The following is a 21,917-nucleotide window of genomic DNA, read 5'->3' on the forward strand; positions in this document are numbered from 1 at the left end:
GACAGCATGTCAGTAAGTATACTGCATAATTGAGGTGGAACACCGGGACCTTAGTTAGGAATAATTTGAAGTCTGTAAATCATGATTTGAGGACTTCAGTAATTCAGTCAGGGATTATGGGTCTATTATAGGAGGAGATGAGTGAGGTTCTGTGGCCTGCAATACTCAATAGGCTGCCGGTAGGCCAAATGAGGCCCACCAAGGCTTCCTGTGTGGCCCACTAGCTCACCTTACAAAATTTTTATAATTAAATTCACGAACAGCGATGTGCTGCCTATCATTTGCCTAGGACTTCCTTAGTAAGTAACTTAGTGACAGTACTTAATTTGTAATGAAAGAGGTGCTGTGGCACTGACCTGGCATAAGTTAAGCACTGGCTGGGAGGCCAGAGAGCAGCAGCAGCTGCTGGCCAGGCACCCAGAAGTAGCAAGGGTGGCAGTACACCATACCATGCCACCCTTCCTTCTGCACTGCTGCTGGCAGCAGTGCTGCCTTTAGAGCTGGGCAGCCAGAGAGCAGTGGCTGCTGGCCAGGAGCTGAGAGGTGCAGGGGCTATGAACTGTCATGCCTAGGAAGTGACAGGACTCAGCCCTGGCAAGCCCCAGCACAAATTAAGCACTGGTTACTGGATCTTGAGTTCTTGTGATAGCACTGGCTACGACTGAGCTAGGACATTACCCATTTTTTCATAAGTGATGGAAATGGAGTAAAAAATGAATGTGAGTGGGAGTAAATGTTGCAAAGTTGACAACGAAAGCTGAACCTTTTAACCCAAACTGGACAGTGGATTTTCTTATTATGCCACCTCATTTAAATGCAAAACCTTTGTATTTAATATGCCAAACTACTGCACCCATCTATAAAGTCGTCAACATGAGGCGCCACTCTGAATCCAAGCACAGTAACTTTAACGCAGCCCATCCTCCTGGCAATGCTGAAAAACGTGATGAAATTAAAAATCTGAAGTTTTTGTATCACACTTAAAATGTCATTCTCAGAACATCAGTGACTATACAGGAAAAGCAATAGCTGCTTTTCTTCGGATAATGCTGATACTGGCTAAAAAAAAAGGCCTTTCCTGGATGCTGAGCTTCTGAAGGAGTGCACCTTGGAAATGCTGGAGGAGCTTTTCATCAGAGATAAAAACAAATATGACATTGTGAACCGTTTGAAGTAAGTTCCCTTGTCTGATTCCATAGTAGTGATATGATTGGAGGTAACTGTCAGCACTGCTTTCCGATTTAAAATATGACAAATGACTATCTCTTGCAGTGGACAAATCAAGTGATTTAAGTGACACTGCCCAGCTTTCACTGTTTATTAGATTTTATGATGGTGAAATTGTCAAGGAAGAATTTTAGTGTTTAAATACCACTAGAAACATACACTACAGGAGAGATCTTTTTTGAAAAGGTGAAAGTCTTTTTTTTTTAAATGGTTTTGATCTGCAGAAAGTAAACTTGCTTGTTACAGACTGAGGTCCCTCCATGACAGGGAAAGAGCAGGGCTTTGCTTCACATTTGGCAGCGATATACCCTTCATTAAAATACACTGCACTGGATCATTCACCAGACTGTCCTGTGTGGTAAATTGTCTGAGGGCTTGAAAAAAAACAAATGTGCATTGTGATGAAATTAATGAATTACATATGCTCAACTTCTAGTTTGCAACACTGTCTTTCTAAAGCTCTTTTACAAGACATTTCAGCCAAATACAGTGACCTGTTGCAGCACAGCGACATTTGCTGGTTAAGTAGAAGGCACTTGCTGCAGAGGTTTTATGCAGTTAAAAAAAAAAGATCAAATTTCTTTCAAACCACAAGACCAACAAGGCCTACGAGTTCCCGGAATTTACGAACTATGTCCCCTCTGTGTCGCAGGTAGCTTTTCTGTGCTTTAATGGTCACTTGAATTCACTCAACTTGCAGCTCCAAGGCCATGCAAGCAATATCAGGGATCTGTTTGAAAATGTGTGTGCCTTTCAAAGGAATCTTGAAATCTTTCAGGCAGACTTAACAGGAAAGATGTTGCACATTTCCACATTGCATGTCGTTGTGACAGATGCAACTTCAATGAAAATGATGCAAGAATTCCTAAACAATCTGATCGAAAATTTTAAAATGTGATTTGAGAATTTTAAAATTTCAAACAGTTTGCTTCTATTTGTTCGTGATTCATTTGTTGTCTCTGCCAATAGACCTTGCCCTTCTAAAGCAAGGAACATTCTGATTCAATTGATGAAGGTGCCTTTCAATTAGAAATTTTAAGGCTCCACAGTTCAGATATCTTGAAGGCAAAATTCAGAGAAGAAGAACTTTGTGATTTCTGGACTCAATATAATGACCAGTTTCAGAATAGCCAGATTCTAGCCATCTATCTTGTAACAATGTTCACATCAACGTACCTCTGCGAATCTGGATTTTCTACAATGAACATTATAAAAAACCAACATAGCAATCACCTGACAGATGAGCATCTTCACCAGTTCATGTGGCTTGTCCTGACCTCCTAAAAACCACTCTTCACAAAGCTTGCCAGAGATCGTCAATGTCACACCTCCCATTAGAGATTACCTGTGTTTGTGGCAATAATACTGATTTATAAACTTCTTTAAGTACTAGTGTCTCTATCTTTTCTGTTGCAAAGTCTTTATTGGCAGCTGAAGTTGTGTATCTTTAATTTTATTTTTTTATTTTGTCAGCAAATGGCTTGTCTCTCATCATAAAATTCTCAAATCAGCCTGTGATAGAGCTAATTGAGTATCACTGGAATAGATAATCACAAAGCCCCCTTCTGGTCTTAAAGTTTATGAGTCTATATCCTAATACTTGTATGTTCTGGTTTACTAAAGAATATCACCTAAGGTCTTAAATTAAAGCCAGGGTCACACTGGCTATTCATATCATTGTGAAATGATACTGTGTATGCTGAAAGTATGGTCTTGGATTCTGTATCACAGTAGAGGTGGTGAAACAGGTTTTCTGTCAGACAAGGGATGTTTATGTACCTTTGTCTGTCAAAATGTAAATTAAGTATTGTCTCATTCACAGTGGGTCTCCCATCACCCTTCTAAGCTAAATGCAGATGAAACATTGCAAGAATTTAAAAAAGGAACTAACAGGTAGGGAGACACAGCAGGGGACGAGAACTTTATTTTGAGAAACAATTCAAACACTTTGCTGGAATATATTTAGGGAACAAAGATGACATTCTGCATCTAGGAATTAAACAGGCAGTGTATTAACATTCATGAAAATGGGATCACAACCAGCTGTGGTTGAAGATGCTGCAGAAGGTTTCTGGTGAGATAAACTTCACTAAATGGAAGGTTAACCTAATAAAGTTTAATCTCTAAAAAGCATGTTATGATTTTGTTTTATATGTTAACTTTTTTCTCCATTATCCTTACTCACTACCTCTTGAATTTTTAATGATAAACTTGTTTTCACCATAAATATATCTCAGTGCTCTGGTATTAAGCAAAGAGCTGATTCTGAGTTGAATCAGACAAGCTGGAATGTATACTGTTCCCTTGGGTACAGCAGACCTGGTATTTCTGAGAGTGCCAGTGAAGAAATGGCTGGACACTACAGGGGAGCTCCTCAAAGGGACTCGGGGGCTGGGGTACACTGACTGTTAATCTGCATGGCAAAGTAAGGACTGTCATAGTCCAGAGAGAGTACTTGGGTGGCTAACAGGCTGGAGTTATAAGGGAACAGACACCCAATTAACCAAAAGCAAGTCTCCATCACGCTGCTGGTGGGGGGTGGGTAATAAGGTGACTCTCAGTCCTGGGTACCCAGAGAACCTGTCACAGAGGATAGGCATAGAGCAGCTTCCCCCCTTGCAAGAGAGGGGCAGCATACATCAGGGAGCCTGGACTGTGACCTGTCCCAGAACAAAACACATGGTGAATCTGAGGTATGTATCATTTTTGGGTACCTGCGAAAGCAAGAGCCTTGTGGAGCCCTTCAGTGTTTTACCAGAAGCACTGTAGGCAACATGGAAAGGAACGCTTAAGTTTCCCCTTAACTTCTTATTTCTGTGCTTTTAAGGTTTTGGTTGGATGGGATGCATCCTATTAAAAAAAAAAAAAACTTAGCTGTTACTAAACAAGTTCTTGGTTGCCAATAGTATTTTGTATTTCCCCTCACGACTACTTCATTTCTTTACCTGCCTTTGTAAGGGACTCTGTCCAAGGCTTTCAGAAAGCCCAAAAAAGTTATGCCACCTTGCCCTCCTTTATCCATATTTTACTTATATGTTTTAAAGGTTTCTAGTAGATTAGAAAGACATGATTTTCCTTTTCAGAAACTGCTGATTTACCCCATCATGCGATCGTGATCATATAGCAGTTTTATATTTCTATTTTTAGATCTTTCAGCCAGTATACTCATTACTGATCCTCTACGACCTAATTCTCTGAATCATCTCTAGTGCTTTTTTAAAAACATAGGTAAAACATTTGTACTCTACCTGGAAGCAAGGCTGGAAGACAGTAAATTTTAATTAGCAAAACTGCTTTTTTGTTAGCAGCTTAGCCACTTCATTCTTAAATTCCTTTCAACCTTGGATGCATGCCAGACAGTGGTAGTGACTAGTTGCTCTTTACTTTATCTATTTCAGAGAAGAACTGCACTTTAAAGTGTTAGCGTATTTTAAAAAATTATTTTCCCTCATGCAACAACTGAAAATGTATAGATATAGCACATGTAGCTGTTCCAGAAATCTGAAGGCTTTTGTTAATAGCAACTTACAGTTTTACATGCTTTATTCAGCTAGCAGAAATGAATACTTTGTTTCCCTTAAGCACATCTCTTGTTCGATTATATGGAATTCATTCCTACCAGGATAACATTTAAAAAACCTATTATCAATTCTGTTATTTTAAAAACTGTTTTAGCCTAAGTTCAAAACTACAGATGTGGATTATAAAATAGTTATGACTAATAAAAAAATGTTTTTAACCAACCTCGTACTGTAAGCTTGCTATATAACTGAGAGTTCATTTCCTTGTCTCGCTGATAGCGTCGAAATTCATCAACTGCCTCACGCACCATTGTGACAGCCAAAACAAATCCCTGTTCAAAATATAATGATATAACATTTCCCAAAATGGAAAATATTTTTTTAAAAATACATAAAAAGGAACATGACAGTAGAAGAAAAATGTATATATGGAGTATTTCATCATTTTTGACAGTCCAGGGTTTATTAAACCTTTTCTGTCTATCTAGTTCATCTTTATTGTAGAAACACAACTTATTAAAACTTGAGATAAAGTTAAAACATTATACAAACATAGGAACAGCCATGCTGGGTCAGACCAAAGGTCTATCTAGACTAGTATCCTGTCTTCAAACAGTGGCCAATGCCAGTGCCCCAGAGGGAATGAGCAGAACAGGTAATCGTCAAGTGATCCATTCCCTGTCGCTCGTTCCCAACCTCTGTTTGCCAGAAGCTGGGAATACCGTCCTTGCCCATCCTGGCTAATAGCCATTGATGGACCTATCCTCCATGAATTTATCTAGTTCTTTTTGATCCCTGTTATAGTCTTGGCCTTCACAACATCATCTGGCAAGGAGTTCCACAGGTTGACTGTGCATTGTGTGAAGTACGGTACATCTCCAAATTTATTGAACAATTTTCATTTCTTGGCATATTCCAGCAAGTTACAAATGATATAAAACTATATATATGCACTAGAGGGGGACATTTTAGATGTAACTTGTATTTTAGAAGAAATTAACATCTTTCAAATAAGCCACTGCATTTATTTATATTATATATATCTAAGACAACTTTTACAGTCCAAGAAGCATTCCTCACACAGTGATTTTTGGGGACCTATAGTTCAGGTTGCAAGGATTTTTAAATCAGTAAAGAGCTGTAAATGTTGACTTCACCATATAAAACACACACAAAAACAAATACTTCCATCAATAGTAACTGAAGTATAGATAAACAGCATTTTTTGCAAATTTGCCTGAAAACTTATTAGCATTTCATTTAAGGATATTTGTATATTTTGACATGCGATACTGAAAATTTGTTTCAACAATTCTGAAAGCTTTTAACTTTTTGAATCTTGATGTCTACAGTCATTAAATTATTTTATGCCCCCCCATAATTTCCTGCAACTGAAAATTTAAATAGACAAAAAAATTAAACATGCTTAAAATAAACATTGATATTATCCATCAAAATTATTTAAAAAATTAAAAATCAAATTCTGCCAAGCATACCTATAGTAGTAATGGGGATAATCTCACCTTGCTTCTTTAAAAAAAAAAAAGTTTGTTGTCCTTTTTCTTACAAAAAAGGTGAACTGAAGTAAACAGATGGCTACATTGGAAAGTTTGCCACTAATTTTTCCAGATTAATACTGGCTATTCACAGTCTTCCAAACACTGAAACAGGGCTGACTCTTTAGGTTTTATAAAAAGCGACAGAGTCCTGTGGCACCTTATAGACTAACAGACGTATTGGAGCATGAGCTTTTGTGATTGAATACCCACTTTGGGTTTTGTGAAACTCCTGACCGCAGAGCCTTCAATTCTGGGGAGTACCCCAATTAAATTCACAGCTATGAAGGGGTAGTGCCAACCAAGCTCCTATAAGTAGCCAGTATAATCTCTGGAAACACAAAAGAGGGGAAGCTAAGTAACAAAAGGCAGAACAGTCTAGGGGATGAATCATGAGATGTATTTATATTTAATACTTGGCACTTAGCTCAAATCCCTAACTGTTATACTACCAAAACCTTATTTTTAATGTTATTTAAACCTGACTTGCCAATTAGCACCCTTAATTAGTTATATGACCTATGTTACAAAAAACCACCCAAAGACAAAACACCAAAAAACTGAATTTCAACCTTTTTCCTCAGGAATCCCCCCCCCTCCCCCAACACACACACTCCTTTAGAAAGGTACACACCTTATTAAGATTGATCAATCATACTCTAAAAATGTTCCAGAGTCTTTTATGTAGTTGACAGGCTACATTGCTATCAAGCCATCTATGTAGAATTCTTTCCATACAGATTTCACTTTCAATTAATGCCCTAAGTCCAAGGAATTGGGGGTAAGAGGGTGCCACTACTATTTTGATGTTACAGACTGTTGCCCTACCTCATCATATTAATGTATTACTTTTTCTTTTTGGAAGCAATGTTGCATGAGAGATCATTTTACATAATCAAAATAAAACATTGTGTACCTGTAACAGAGAATTTGCTCTTGATACTTTCAAATGTACTTGTTTTATCTCACCAAGGGCATTAAACACCAAGATAAAAAGATAGCGAGAAAATTTTAACCTTTCCTGCCTGTTAAGGACATTTTGTATAGACATGAAAGACAGACATTTGAGCTAGAATTTGAATTTTTCTGGAACTCTACATATTGTGTTATGACAATTCTTATTAAACCTCTTAAGGATATCATGACAAGTAGTCATTCTGTAAAACGAAAATGGGGAAAATCTGCTAAAGAAAAGTTTATATGTATAACTAAGATTATATACAGCCCACACTTTACATGTAGCGTCTGTTTATGTCCAACCAGTGCGATTGGTGAGGAACATCAATGGAAGTTGCAAGAGCAAACAGAAGCCGGTATATATAGTACACCATACTATAATTTTGGTTTTGGTTTGTCAAGTGTGTACATCTTTAAGTGACCATGGCGATCTGTTAGGTCATTTTTTTCTATATCATCTATCTGGATATTAAAAGGGAAAAATAGCTATAGAAAATATTTTAGCCTTCTAAGCATTAAAGGTTACCTATTTTCAAAACAATAGTAATAGTCTCTCTTTAGCTGTAAAGTTTACTGCAAGTGGGCCTTTCCTTAATTAAAAACAAAAACCAACACTATCCAGAAGACCTGATATAGAAAAATTCTGTGTCTTACCAGTCAAGTATGTTTGTCTAACTGTGTCTGACAGTCTTCACAGCGGGGTATTCCCCATTCCATACCAACTTGGAGGCATACTGTATCTTCAAGCCCAGACTTATATCCGCCACTCAGGAAGAACCCTCCAGACAAAAGATTCCAAAGCTCAAAAATATTTACTGTGTAATTATTAAGAGGGGCAAATCAATGCAAACCACTTGCAGGAAAACTGATAAGAAATGTAAGGGTTTCCTAGAGGAATATATTCTCCCCTTTTCCAAGTACTTAACAAGTGAGCAGTAGCCACACAAAATTCTGAACATACTGTAATCCTCAAGGAAGGATCAGATTGTCTGACATGGAGAGTCCTAAAAAGAAAATTCACAGATAAGAAATTTTCTCTGGCCCCTCCACAGCAGACTGCCTTCATGTAGAAAGCAGTTAATCATCCTTAGGGAGGGAAGATTCAATTGAGTGCAGAAGTTGGAAAGGAACTTAAGGAGGCACTCCCATTTACCAACTCTACATCTGCAGATGAGAAGACAATTGAGAAGTGCAAATAGACCACTACATGGTGGCCTTATAGATCTCACGGTAAGATGCGAGTGATCACACAATTTATTATTTTGTTACTATAGTACCAGGAGCCTCAGTCATGCACCAGGACCCCATCGTTCTAGGCACTGTACAAACAGAACAGATGAGTAGTAATGTGCTTTGAGGATTCAAATGCTTCTGCTTTTAATTCCTTGGTGACCCTGCTCACATCCAACTTATGCCCTTCCAAGTACTTATGATGTTTGGATTCAGACAGAGGACAATACTTCTTCCTATAATATGTTGAAGATTATAGTGACCTTGAAGGCCTGGTCAGTTTGAAGAATTAACATGCCTTCGTAGAATATGTATAACTGAGGTTCCATAGAGACCATGTCAAGCTCCAAAAACATCCCTGACTGAGGTGGTGGTAAATAAGCAAAATAGTTTCAGTGAAAAGAGGTGGAGTAATACTGACTATATAAGGGTTAGAAACATGGTTTTATGACCACCTGCAGCACACATTTCAAGATCATGTCAGGAACTGGCAAATTACTGGAGGATTAATTAGAGAGGTGGTCCTGAGAAACCGTATGTGATGGTGATCAGAGTTTCTCCTTATTTTCTTACAGTGCAATATTTGCAATTGCAGCCTTGTCTTGCCAAAGACCAAGGCCAGACCAACTTATAAAAACCCTGGAATTTTGTTTAGCTGATTTTGCCCTGCTGTATATCTTGTAACACCAATATCTGGACCTCATCAAAGCAATTAATAAGCGTCATTTGCAAGTTTCCTCTGAACTATTAGAGGATATTTCATGTTCTTAGAATATCAGTGACTATAGTTTATTCCTCCCAGCATCTAACCTGATAGTTTAAGCAGCACTGGATTTTAGTGTAGAGTAGGCCTCTGCGTTGTATAGTCTTTTGACTCTGGATCTCGGCAAAGGTTCATTTAATCCAGAATTGCGTCTGAACCTGAGGGTCATTGAAAAGGCCTGTCCTTTTGCAGTCTTTTTGCCACCTTTACCCTCAATGGTTTTGATGGAGAGAGAGGCATAAAGGAAATGTTAGTGTCACTGAAGATATGGGGTCTACTTTTAGATGTCCCTTCTTCACATAGTACCTTTTGGTTTTCTAGCCCGATTTGGCCATAAGATTAACCAGTGGGCTTTCAACCTGACTTAAGATACTTGGAAAGATAACTAGTCCAGCTTCCATTCTCTTGGTTCTAAGTGTATCGTGCTGAACCAATTGACCCTGAATTTTCTTCTCCTTTAACATGTAAAATCCTGAGGGATAGAATACAAGCTTCTGCTCAGGACATGATCAAGATTGCTTCCCTGAGCAATCCTAAAGTCTTCATATCAGCTTATTATGGAGTGGTTTCTGAAGCATCATCTGCTGGAAACAGAGAAGTACGACAGCTCTAGACAGTGTATACTCTCCTCATGTATTTCTTATATCACACCCACTGTGTCACGTACGAGTACAGATGTGCTTCCCTTTCCTGGAGTCTGGTAATCTACACAGATGACTAGCTATGTAGATGTTGAATAGTCTTAAGGATGAATTTAACAAGAGATGCTAATATTAGCTCCAGCCCAAGATATTTTTATACTTATCTGCAGCAATTGCAGGCTGGAAGTGAAGCAGTAACTATGCAGGTATCCATGTATGAGACCAGCAAGCTCAGGAGCTGAATCAGGGATTTTAGTTTAGGAGAGATGTACCAACATGTAACAAATCAGAATCTTCTCCTGTCTGTCTTCTGAAATAAATATGGTCTTGAACAGTGACTAGACAGCTCTGATACTGAGTTTAAAACGTTGAAAATGCTTCTTCCCCTTGTTCACTTAAAGCCTTATTCCTGCAGACAGAGCACCAGATGCTAAGTCTAACATAACAGTGACCTGTGAAGGAATCCTGAGGAAGTCACCCAGATAAGAATAAATGTGTATCTCTTTCTCTTCAAGGAAGAGGTGACTAGGGTATTTGTGAATACCTGTGTGGAAACTTGAGTCTAAAATGTATTGGAAATGTTTTTCATTGTAGCAGAGCTAAAGATTCTCTTGTAATTAGAATGAATATAATCCCCTGGAGATCTACTCAGAATACGAAAACATGGGAGGATAAATGCTGTTACACTTGATTTCAGTATTTACTTCTGAAATTCATTTAGGACAGCCAGCATGTCACTGCTTCCATTTGATAGCACTGAGGCACTGGTGCACTTTTGAAAATGTCCATTCTGTAAGAAACTGGCTCCATTATTACAATGTGTCAGAGATGAACTATTACAATTTTCATATTCTGATACTATAAAAAGATTTGTTGTTGATGATGTTGGTTTGCTTTTATTTTATTTGAACTTTGTGTCCCAGGGACAAGTGAGACACAGTTCTATTGAATCTACTTTTCTGAATAGCTCAAAGACTGATTTTCCTAAGATGTTAGCCTTCCGCATGGAGGCCATTCTGAAGCTTCCCCTCTTAGAGAAGTAGGATCCTCAGAATTAGGGAAAACCAAAGCTAATAAGAACTGATCACGTTTGACAGTTTCCCATGGAGTCTTCCAACTCTCAGAAATGACTGCAGTGGTCTCTTTCTAATGTATCTTCTCAACACTGGATGAACATCAATTTCAAAGGAAATGCCTAATGAAGTAACATACTCTGGAGTCTCTCACTGAATGGAAGGCCTTTATTTTCCCTTCTTCTCATCACATCCTGGCCTCAATGACTGCTTTGTATCTTTACTCCCCTAAGAGCCTATCAACAGATGTTTTATAAGGTTGACATCAAATGATGACTGCAAAACATATTTCCATATGAAGAGCTACTTCATGGGCCACTATGTTATAAACTCTACAATGTAGAGTAAATCTTAGTCAGTTTAAGCATTGGTCCCAGTGGGAGCTACTAGGAAAATATACATACGAGGCATGGGGTTGTTATAATGGCCTTCTAGTAGAGATTAGTCCACCATAATCTGTGGTCATGGCCAATATTGCCAGGGTTGAAGTTCATATATCCAAGTTTTGTCTGAATGATGATCCTATTCTCCTCTGGTCAGTTCCTAAAAAAGGAGTACTCCCAAGGAGTACTACTTCATATGGTACAGCGGTGTCCCCTTGACTAACAAGGCTATAGCAGGCTCTGCTTACAGAAGAGCAATGAAGTCTTTTAGTGCATGTGAAATTTACGAATTTGCATGTTAGGACATTTTGCCTTAATAGAGAATAAATATCCCTCCTTAACCACGTCCTTATATTGGATGAAGAGGCATTACAGGACTTTCTCAAGTTAACAAAAATTTGTGTGTTTTCCTCCAAAAACACAGAAGCCTGCAAAGACAGATCTCCTGCCCTATGCATCCTTAATTCTGAGAAGTCTAGATGAGTGACTGCTTTATCTTAATCCAAGGCCTGACTTCAGAGATTTCCCCTCAGATTCAGAGAATATTTGAAAACTGACTGGTTTTTAAGACATCAAAGGGAGTTTTGAAGTTAATGGAATAAGCTAATTTACAGGAGAACTGAAATTTTGTGCTGCCCCTTTAAAAGCTTGCTGAGTGGCCTTCTCCTTTATTGGTCCTTAGGCCAAATCCCTGAGGGAACACGGGGGAGAGTTACAACAGAGACTTAAAAGTGAGAGATGAAAGGCATGTTCCCTACAAGTTTCCCAAAGGAAAAGAGCAGCCATTTTTTAAATCTCCTGTGGGACCCATGGAGGCTAGAAGGGGAGAGAAGGCATACTCATCCTCCAGGGAATGGAATTTGAATCATTTGAACCTCCTGCCCACTGTTACTTGGTTCTGGATGAATGGAGTCTAGTCTCAGAATGGAGCTTTCCTGAAGCCCGTTCAACCATCTTGGTATGAGCTTTGCTAATACACAAACTGCAAGTAGAGTTCCCTTGCAGCCTTCTCAACTGCCTCAACACAGACCTTGCCTACACCCCCAACTGGAAGCTTCGTCTTTGCCCCCAGGAGCCTAACGAGGGGATTAACAATGAGGACATTTCTTGCATTCAGTCTTCCCTTGCTGCTTGCCTTAGGCTACACCTACACTACAATTCAGGGGCGTGATTCTCAGTTCGCATATACATACTTGCAATAGCTTGATAAGAGCTACTGCAAGTATAAAAAGTAACGTAACCATGGTAGCACAGGCAATGGCAGCACAGCTTTGCTGTGCTGAGTACAAACACACATCAATCCTGCGGGTACGTACTCAAAACAGCTGTTCCTGCTGATGCTATCATGGGTACACTGCTATTCATACTTGCTCTAGCTCTCTCTGAGCTAAAGTGAGTATGCGTACATGATCCGGGAGTTATATCTGGAGGTCCTGAGGGAGGAGCCACCCACTAAATCCTCCTTGGAAACCCCTTTTTGGGGGAAGTGGAGAGGGTGGATTGTAACAGTTACAAGGAGAATAACCTTGAAGCCAATGAAGAAACAGAGAGAAATGTAGTTATTTTTTTAAATCTTGTGAAGTGTCCTGCTACAAAAGGAGACCTTGATTCTGCCATCTGTATAGTTTGGAGGAAGAGAATTCTGGATAGTTCTTCTTGAGGGGCAGTCCTGAGTCAAAGAGCCAAAGATCTTATCTGCCTCCATTTGCTGTGGAGACAGAAAATGATGAAGATTCTGACATTGAAGGGATGGAAGAATTTAAACTTCTGACTGTGCCCTCTCATACAGATGAAACCTACAGAACATCGGAAAATACTATACATATCAGTTTTGCAGTCAGTGTTTGATAAAAATGTCAAAAACAAAATTAATGTACCAAATGTTCTGTACTAAAACTGATGTTTTTGTTTCATATTTCAGTAGCTACCACCAGCTAGACAGGGAGTACTAACAATTTAGATAAGGAAGTAGTTCACACAGGAGCTGCAGAGCTCCTGGGGAGCAAGAAATACTTTTGGGAACATGTGCCCATAATATAGTTTAAACAAACAATTGAGCACCCTGCCGCCACTGCCTCCCTCCAATATTAGAACATAAGCATCTAAAATAATTTTTAAATTTTATAAATACAATTCTAAAATCAAAAGCAGACTAATACTAAAACCTATCTCATATCAGCTTTTTTGTTTACCAGAGGAGCCCAGTAGGTGTACAGGTAGCCTATTTTCAATGCTGGTACAAACTGTGAGCAGGACACGACGAGAAAATAGAGATTCAAGAAAAACTTGAACTGTTCATATAAAACCTAAAATGAAAAACAAAAGAAAAACAGAAAAAATTACTTAAAATTGTATTTCATGAATGTACATGAAACATTTTTACTTTTTCCATAAGTATAACTTCATTATACTGTGTGTTTAATAAAATTAGTTCATTATCGCTTTTTATAGGAACCATTATGTACAGAGAAAATCATTTAAAATTACTTAAATACTTTCCCCCACAACCCATAAACAGCAGCAATCAGGCATAACGATCACTGAATTTTCAAGATGTATTATTTTCAATAATCTCTAGTATATCTCCATCTATCTAATCTGGATTAAATTATAGTAAAATGGTTTGCCCTGGAATTAACTCAAACTATCTGCAATCTGCCCTACAGCAACAACTTTCAAAAACCAATTATGATTAAGGCATTTTAGTGTTTGTGGTCCAAATTTGAATTAAACTGATTTTTAAAGACAGTTTCTTTTTCCTCATGGTATCAATACAAAGCAAAATTAAGGTTGTTTGGGTGATCTAATTTTGCATGTCAGTAACTCCATGGTCCCAACACAGGGAGTATGTCAGCATCTTGGCTGAAACACTACTGTGCTCCAAAAAGCCACAGTAGGCAGAAAAGCCTCTGGGAATAGTTATTAGCTACAATAGACCTGAAGTTGCTGATTTATAGTGGGAACTGAACTAGTGAGCATGAACATGGTGTTCAGCTACCTTTGTTCCCTCTTTTCAGGTTCCCTCTCCAAGCAAAGATCATCATAGGCAGAAGAAAGAAATTACATGAGAACAAGACTGTCCAGGGAAGTCATGAGGACATGAAAATTTTATGAGACACTTTTTGGCCTTGTGTAAATGTAACAAGATGACCATAACGTAAAATTTAGAAGCTTTAATATTTAGGTCCATATTTATTACAATATACAAGATACAACACAGGTTCTCATGAGCAATATTTTGAGTGGTTTTGTTTTATTTTGTTTTTTGCTTTGCTAAGTCAAAGTAAAACACTGATAATATCTTGCTTGGTAAATAATTCCAAATATATTTACTTTTGGTATGAAACTAATAAACCATACCCATATTTGCCAATGGTGGGATTGCAAATAGTACAATTACAACTAAGTGCCAGACGCACTACAACATTATGGAAGATTCAACAGAAGTCACTCAATAAGTACATTTATTATTAACTTATTAATACTATTAATGTTTACAGAGAAAAGTTACATAAATTATTTACAGTACTGTACAGTGCTGTAATTGTTAAAATAATAAATAACTATGCTGGAGTGATATTGTGTTTATGTTCACGATAAAACATTTTCCTCTGATATCTAAAATGTTTGAATTATTTCACAAATTAATCTCGGCAGGGTGATTAGCCTTTTTTCTTCTCACCAGTGGTTTATTTAAAGTACCCATTAGCATAAATTAACAGTTAAAAAACTGCTACTCTTCTTTAAAAAAAAAAATCAAAATAGGATTCCTACTGTGCAATTATAAAACATTTCAAAGTACCATATCTTCTTAGGAAAAGAATCTGAACTGTGCTATCTCCCTCAACAGGTAACTGCAAAATATGGCTCACCTTTACAGGCATCAGGAACGTGCCTTGTGACAGTTTTAGTAATATACATATATATTTTTAACCACAACAATCAATAGCTTACCATATACTTAATGAACTTTGTGACCCTTATGAAAGTATACACTGTGTAACCAATCTGAGTATTTAATAATTTAAACCAAGGAAGAAAACATTGGATTGATTCAATAAAGATGAGAATATTTATCTGCATTAGACAATTGACATTTTATTACCCTGATAAAAGATGGGTCTTAATTATGGAGCCATTACTTTTTTGAGTTTTAATAAAGAGACATATTGGATATCAAGCATTTGCCAGCTACTGGATGACTATGGTTAGAGGTATAGGCTCAATATAAAACAGGTATGATTACTTAAATTCAAAAGGACAAAACATTTCTGTATTGAAACCTACAAGACAGTTTGTTAATACAAAAAAAGGACTCCATACAAATGAAAAGTGTATTAGTAAAAGCTTAACATCCTTTAGTCACTGAAACATTTCTTCTCAAAAGTTGTATTTTCAGCAAAACTGATAAATTTTTAAAAATCCAAAAAACAATGAAACAGATATTCAAAACATTTGTAACGTCAATTTGTAATTTATGAAAGAATGAACACTGAAAGCAAAGAATTCACTGAAATCGACTCTGTTAAATAACAAAAAAAAACAATAAGAAAGCTACACTGTGACCTTTGTTTTTAAATAAAATGGCAAACATTCCAGTCTGCAATAACAAAAAGTACTTAATTCAATGTATAAAATAATTCTGTACTTTAAAACCATAATATGTAAAAACAGATCTGAAAAGACAGCACGTTAATTTTAAAGTAGGTCTTGTTAACAATGTCCTTAAAATAATTTAAGAGCAACCAAGTCCTGTTATTTAAATGGAAAAATTTTCACTATTTATATTTATTATATTTTTATTATACGCACTCACTGCTGTTAAAGACTTCTGCATCAGAGCATGAACCTTCAGCTATTTATTCCTCATTTAAAGTCAACCCTCTGTGACAAAATAATCATTTCCACACAATCAGCTGTGGTAACACAGAGAGGATTATAACTTCTAGTGAGGTATAAAGAAAGGGAAAAGAACATTTATCCCTGAATTTTAGAGAGCTGCATGGAATTCTAGCTACATGACTCATTGAATTACATGCAAATTGCACTTCTATAATCTGTGCCACTTTGAAAATACAGTGAGATTAGAAACAAAGTTTTACACTCATGTAAGGGTCATCACTAATAAAGAGAATGAGAAATTAAATACAGAAAGTATGAAGTAGGTAAGAATATCTATTTTTTCAGACTTTTTTTAAGATACCATAAGAGGCATAAACTAAGCCCACTTTCAAGCAATTATTAGTAGCCTTACCCCAGGTATAAATGTAAAGAAATTGTATTTTTGATTTTTTATAGCATTTCTTGGATATTTTTCTTCACATTTTTCAGGACATCCAAGCCATACTGTACGAGCTTTTAGCTCTTTCTTTCTTCGGCAAATGTTTATGAGCCAGTCACAGCAACTGTAAAGAATAAGAAATATTTGGTTTAATTTTTTAAAAAGCTATTCTATATATTATGCCAATATTTTCGAACCTGGAAATCTGAAGTTAGGAGAATATATTTAGGCCCTCAGGTTTGAAATTTTGGCTTATGTCTATATCATAAAGAAAGTGTTGATGGTTTCAATATCTAGTGCAGGTGTAGAGTATTTCTAATACTTAGCCTTATCTTTAAAAATTATGTGTTGCTGCTATCACCTTCTTAACAGCAGGCTTTTCAAGATAAATCTGTTTATTCTGTTACTCACTTTCCCTCAGAGAAATGAACGCTAGATTTTGATTTTTAAAAACTGATCTTTTTGCTGTAATTGAAATACAGCTTAGTTACTGTCTCTGCTGAGATTTTTACTCATTCATGCTGCTACACATATTTCTTAATTTTTTTTTTTAAGTCTAAATGTGACAGATCATATGAGCCAAGCCATGAACAAGTAGGGCTCACTGCTAGCAGCTTTAGAAGTCCAACTGATTGATGAACCCAGGCTTTTTGTTTCATTTAGAAACCAGACTGAATTAAGCAAAAATGGTAGCTTTGTGCATCCGAAGTATAACCATAAAAAACAGGGCTTTTCCAGATGGCATTTTCCTCTTCTTCTAATGGCAGCCACCCTCAACTCTTCAGAGGACAGTAATTTTTTAGTGTGCTGGAGTAATTACTTCACCACAGCTGTCTCAAACCTAATACCCTAAAAATCCCTTCACTTAATTAATGCAGTTGTGTCTTTCCTTCATTCAGGCTCAGCTCTCTCCCTGCCAATTGCTGGCTATGTTCCATACTAGCCAACTTCTAACCTGGAATACAATAACATATTCTCACACAAAAAAACTGCATTAAAATGGAATTCAGTTACTGATATGTACTCTCAAGGGTAAAACACATTACAGGTACGTTGTAGTAGGGAAATTCAGTTTTATAGTTACATTTAAAAAAAATCCTAACCTGTTAAAGTAGGCATGCACAGTAAGGCAGCTAAACAACCTTAACTCTGCCTTGGAATGATGGTATGCAATAACCAGATGATTACAATCAAGACATTTTAGTGTTTGCTTTCCCAGATTAGATTAACCTAATTTTTAAAACATTTTTTCACCTCATGGTATTTGTAACAAAGCAGGGGTCAAGGTTGTTTGTGTGCATTTCTGGATTTCTTTTAAGGTCTTGTCTGCATGGCGAGTTAGTGCACAGCAAGCTGGGGAGCAAATCTACAGCACTCCAGCATGGCACACACTACTTGACTGTGTGAAACCTGCTACCGCCAACTGAAAGTACCCTAGTGTGCTTTGTTTACAGTAGGGAACTTTAGTGAGCAGCAACAGAGTCTATACAGACAGTGTATGGCGCGCTGGAGCACTGTAGGTTTACACCCAATTGCTGTGCAGTAATTTATTGTTTAGATATCCCTAAGTATAATCTTAACTCTGAATTATCTGGGTCTAAAATATTGGGTGTGGGGAGCATTACAACATCCCAGTAATGTGTTTTACACTTAAAATGAAATTAAAATTACAGCTAAGTAATTTAACTGAGTTTTTTCTTTGGAAATTTCCATTTTTTTTTAATTATTAAAAACTCCAGACTCTGTGTGCATGCATATAAAACTTTAAAGAGCAGATTCACTGGTATACCAAAGCAACCAGGGAACACCAGCGTTAAGCCTAAGTACAAGCTTCTCTTATTCACTACAGTAGAGCAAATTCACCAAAGTGTTCTAGCAAACCTGACCTTTAATTCTCAATTGCCTTATTAGTTTAGAGGGCTATGTTAGTGAGACTAGCCCTGTGTGAATGTGAGTCAGGGGAGAGTCCAGTCCCCCAGCTCCTGAATCCCAATGTCTCTGAGCTCTAAGGGCTCCTCCTGAGCTCCTGTCTTGGATCCCTGGCAATGCTGTGCCACATGGCAAAAAGGAGCCAAGGCAGCAGTAACAGGAGAGAGAAACCTTCATGCACCAATGCCCAAGCCAAAATGCCCAAGCCAATCTTTAAGTGCAAAACAACTCAACCTTGACTATGGAGACGTGGCCAGCACCTCCATAATTATAAAACAAACACTAATAAAAAATTCTTATGGAGAATAACAGTGGTAATTAAAAAAAAAATTCTGACCTCTATAGGGAGTTCTTCCACTCAAGAGGGAACTGCAGAGAGGGCAGATGAGGTAGTGGAGAGGGAGAAGGCTGGTAAGGTTTCTCCCCTGACTCAAAAGGAGTGCATATTGAAAGTGAGGTCCTACGTCAAAAAAGGCAACATGAAGGTTCAATACAGGAGATGACCTTCTAACCTCAGTGGAGGACGATGGGCCTCATCCAAACATATTAAACAGTGCACATGAGCATTTCATTCTGGATGGAAGGACGAGTAGGAGGGATGTAGTTTTTAAGGATGATGCCAGCCCTGGAGGGAAAAAAGAGAGTCCTGTTTCCTGAGAAGAAGGGGTACTGAACTAAGGCTAAACTAAAGTATGCAGGATGGAGGAGAAGATATGCTAAGTAGAAAAGTAGGAAGGTTCCTAATGTTCTTTGCCTTACAGAAGAAGGAACTAAGGTCAGGTCAGCACTCCATACACACAGGGATACTCTGCTCTGGGACTCAAAAGTAGGTAGTGCGATATCTCTTAAGGTGGAATGCACAAAGACCCAGGAAGAACTTCAGTTTACGTGCAAGTAGATTTTAAGATGCTATATAAGCTCTTTTATAGAACTGGACCATGTTTTAAGAAACATCTATGCAGTAATCTTACCAGATTCAGTGAGGTGACATCTAGTTCTCTCTCCCAGGCATAGCAATAATATAAATAATTTTCTGATATTTAGCTAACTGAGCAGTATAAAACCATTGATATCATTAGGAAGGACATAAACCTCAGTAAGGTAATTGCACATAGAAATTTGTTTGTTTACATTGACCGTCCACAGGCATGGCCGCCCGCAGCTTCCAGTGGCCATGGTTCGCTGCTCCCGGCCAATGGGAGCTGCCGAAAGTGGTGCGGGCCACCGAGATGTGCTGGCTGCCGCTTCCTGCAACTCCCATTGGCCGGGAACGGTGGCCACTGGGAGCTGCGGGCGGCTGTGCCTGCAGTCAATGTAAACAAACTGTCGCGCAGTCTGCCACCGGATTACCCTGATGGGCTGCAGTTTGCCTACCACTGCCTTAAGGCATTTACAAAAGGAGTTTTAAACTATTGGGGAAGCATAGTACCAGCATACAAGAAGCAGGGAAGACTGACCATTTTTCTGGATGGGATGCATCCCATCCAACGAATTGACAGACCTTTCCATTTAAGGTCCAGGTACACTTATGAATGAAACTGAATGTAGCTGGCCTTGTAATGTTGGAACTGATAAGGACAGATAGTTATTTTAAGACCAAAAACTAAATTAAAATGGAGCTAAGGTTGAGAGCATTTACCAGTAATTTCAACAGTAAACCCATTAGAGGGATGTTCGAATTATCCCAAAAACAAGCAGTACAAACAAAGGAAATTCAGAATTAAGGCTACATTTAAAGAAATCCTAACACATTAAATGTATGGAAATACATACTTATGCACCGAAATAACCTTTACTTTGCTGTGATTGTTGACACCATGGTATGTCCATACATTTATTGTTTGTGATCCCAGATTAGATTAAATTATTTTAAAAGACAATATATTATTTCATATTTTTCCCTCATGGTGACACTCCAGGGCAGAGTTAAGTTTGATTACCCCTTTACTGTGTACTTCCATACTAACAGCTGGATTTCTGTTAAGAATGTAGGGCTATCGGGGTGATTGTATTTTTTACCTTTGTATGCTATTTAAGTAATGGCAAAATATCATCCTGCTTTAGAAATCAAAATAAATACTGCAGTTTGCTTAGACTGAAAAATCCTAGGGCCAGTCCTGATCTATAAAGTCTTGCTATGAGTGCCGGAGGATTGAACTAGATGACCTCCTGAAGTCCCTTCCAGTCCTATGATACAAAACCATTAGGGGAGATCCTAAGACAACACAAACTGCCATGCCATCAATAAAACAAAGCTATACAATCCTCTGTCTTCCAACAAAGACAATGGTATTTCCTTGGTTATTCCCGTAGTCCAATGGAAAACAGAATATGGATGAAAGACAGCTAGCTCATGCTCGCTCTGTGTAAAACTGACATGGACCCCATTTAAGGAAATGATGTCTAGACAGTGACTGGCACATTAGAAATCTTATATAAATAGAAGGCTGAAAATCATAAATGAAAAGACACACATAATATTATCATTTTAGGTTAAATTAAGAGGTGTCCCTAAGTACCTGAGTAAGAAAACATACAATACTCAATACTAAAACTATACTATTGGTCTACATGTTGGAAAATCGTGTAATGAATTGTATTAAAGAAATGATTATATATAATATGGGAAAATAAAGGAATTTTAGCTTTTGAATGTATTTCTGCTGATGCAGCTTGTCAGAACTTAATTGAAACAGCTTGAGGGTTGTGTGAAACCTGATTTGTGTCTTGCTTTGTAAAACCTTGGTCTGTGTAAATAGCAGGGTGAAACAGAATGTCTTGAGGGAATTGTTTACTTCTGGTGCCAAGACAAACTAACAAGTAAAAAACAAAGGCCAAAAAAACAGACCAATAAGATAAAAACAACTGGATGGAGCCAGTGGGATTAACAGCAGATAGAAGTAGACAAATAAAAGTAAGTTTTAGTAGGGTAAGCAAAAATGTATTAGTTTAGGTTAGTTATTGTGATTTATGCATAAGAACATTTTAGCCAGGTGTTCACAATAGATAGGTACAGAAATGAGGTAACTTGGTAACTGAATCAGGGCAAAGTTATGGAACAGGGTGACTGACCAGGGCCAATCAGAGGGGGGGCCAGGAGGGCTATTTTGCCTCGACCTCAAGCTCAAGAGGCGCCTCAAATTTAGACACTTGTTAATTTTGGGGCATTTGATAAGTTTTGCAACTTGGTTTTATGCACATCGCTATCGGACCAAAATGAGACACACGCTCAGCTTAGAGCTGCTAATTTTAGCAAATAAGAGATGTAATTTGGTAAAAGATAATTTTTTTGCACAGAAAAAGTCTAGAAAAGCATTTGTTAAATAAAAAAATTAAAATTATGTTTTACTCTTTTT

The 21,917-nt window shown here is 37.6% G+C and overlaps 1 protein-coding gene across 6 annotated transcripts in view; it reads right to left on the reverse strand.

Annotated features, from left to right (window-relative positions):
* The window catches only part of ATP9B (ATPase phospholipid transporting 9B (putative)), a 301,811-nt gene that overhangs the window by 242,943 nt on the left and 36,951 nt on the right, over positions 1-21,917 (reverse strand). For 5 of the 6 annotated variants that reach the window (XM_039523932.1, XM_039523933.1, XM_039523931.1 and 2 more), the window contains exons 3-5: positions 16,606-16,756; positions 13,544-13,657; positions 4,972-5,080 (exon numbers count right to left, since the gene is read on the reverse strand). In XM_039523932.1, the coding sequence (XP_039379866.1) occupies positions 4,972-5,080; positions 13,544-13,657; positions 16,606-16,756 (374 nt within the window). Of the gene's footprint in view, positions 1-4,971; positions 5,081-7,915; positions 8,031-13,543; positions 13,658-16,605; positions 16,757-21,917 lie in introns of those variants that run through there. The other variant, XM_039523936.1, reaches the window with a different exon arrangement.

The sequence above is a fragment of the Mauremys reevesii genome, linkage group 2 (assembly GCF_016161935.1).
Source record: "Mauremys reevesii isolate NIE-2019 linkage group 2, ASM1616193v1, whole genome shotgun sequence".
Lineage (NCBI taxonomy): Eukaryota > Metazoa > Chordata > Testudines > Geoemydidae > Mauremys > Mauremys reevesii.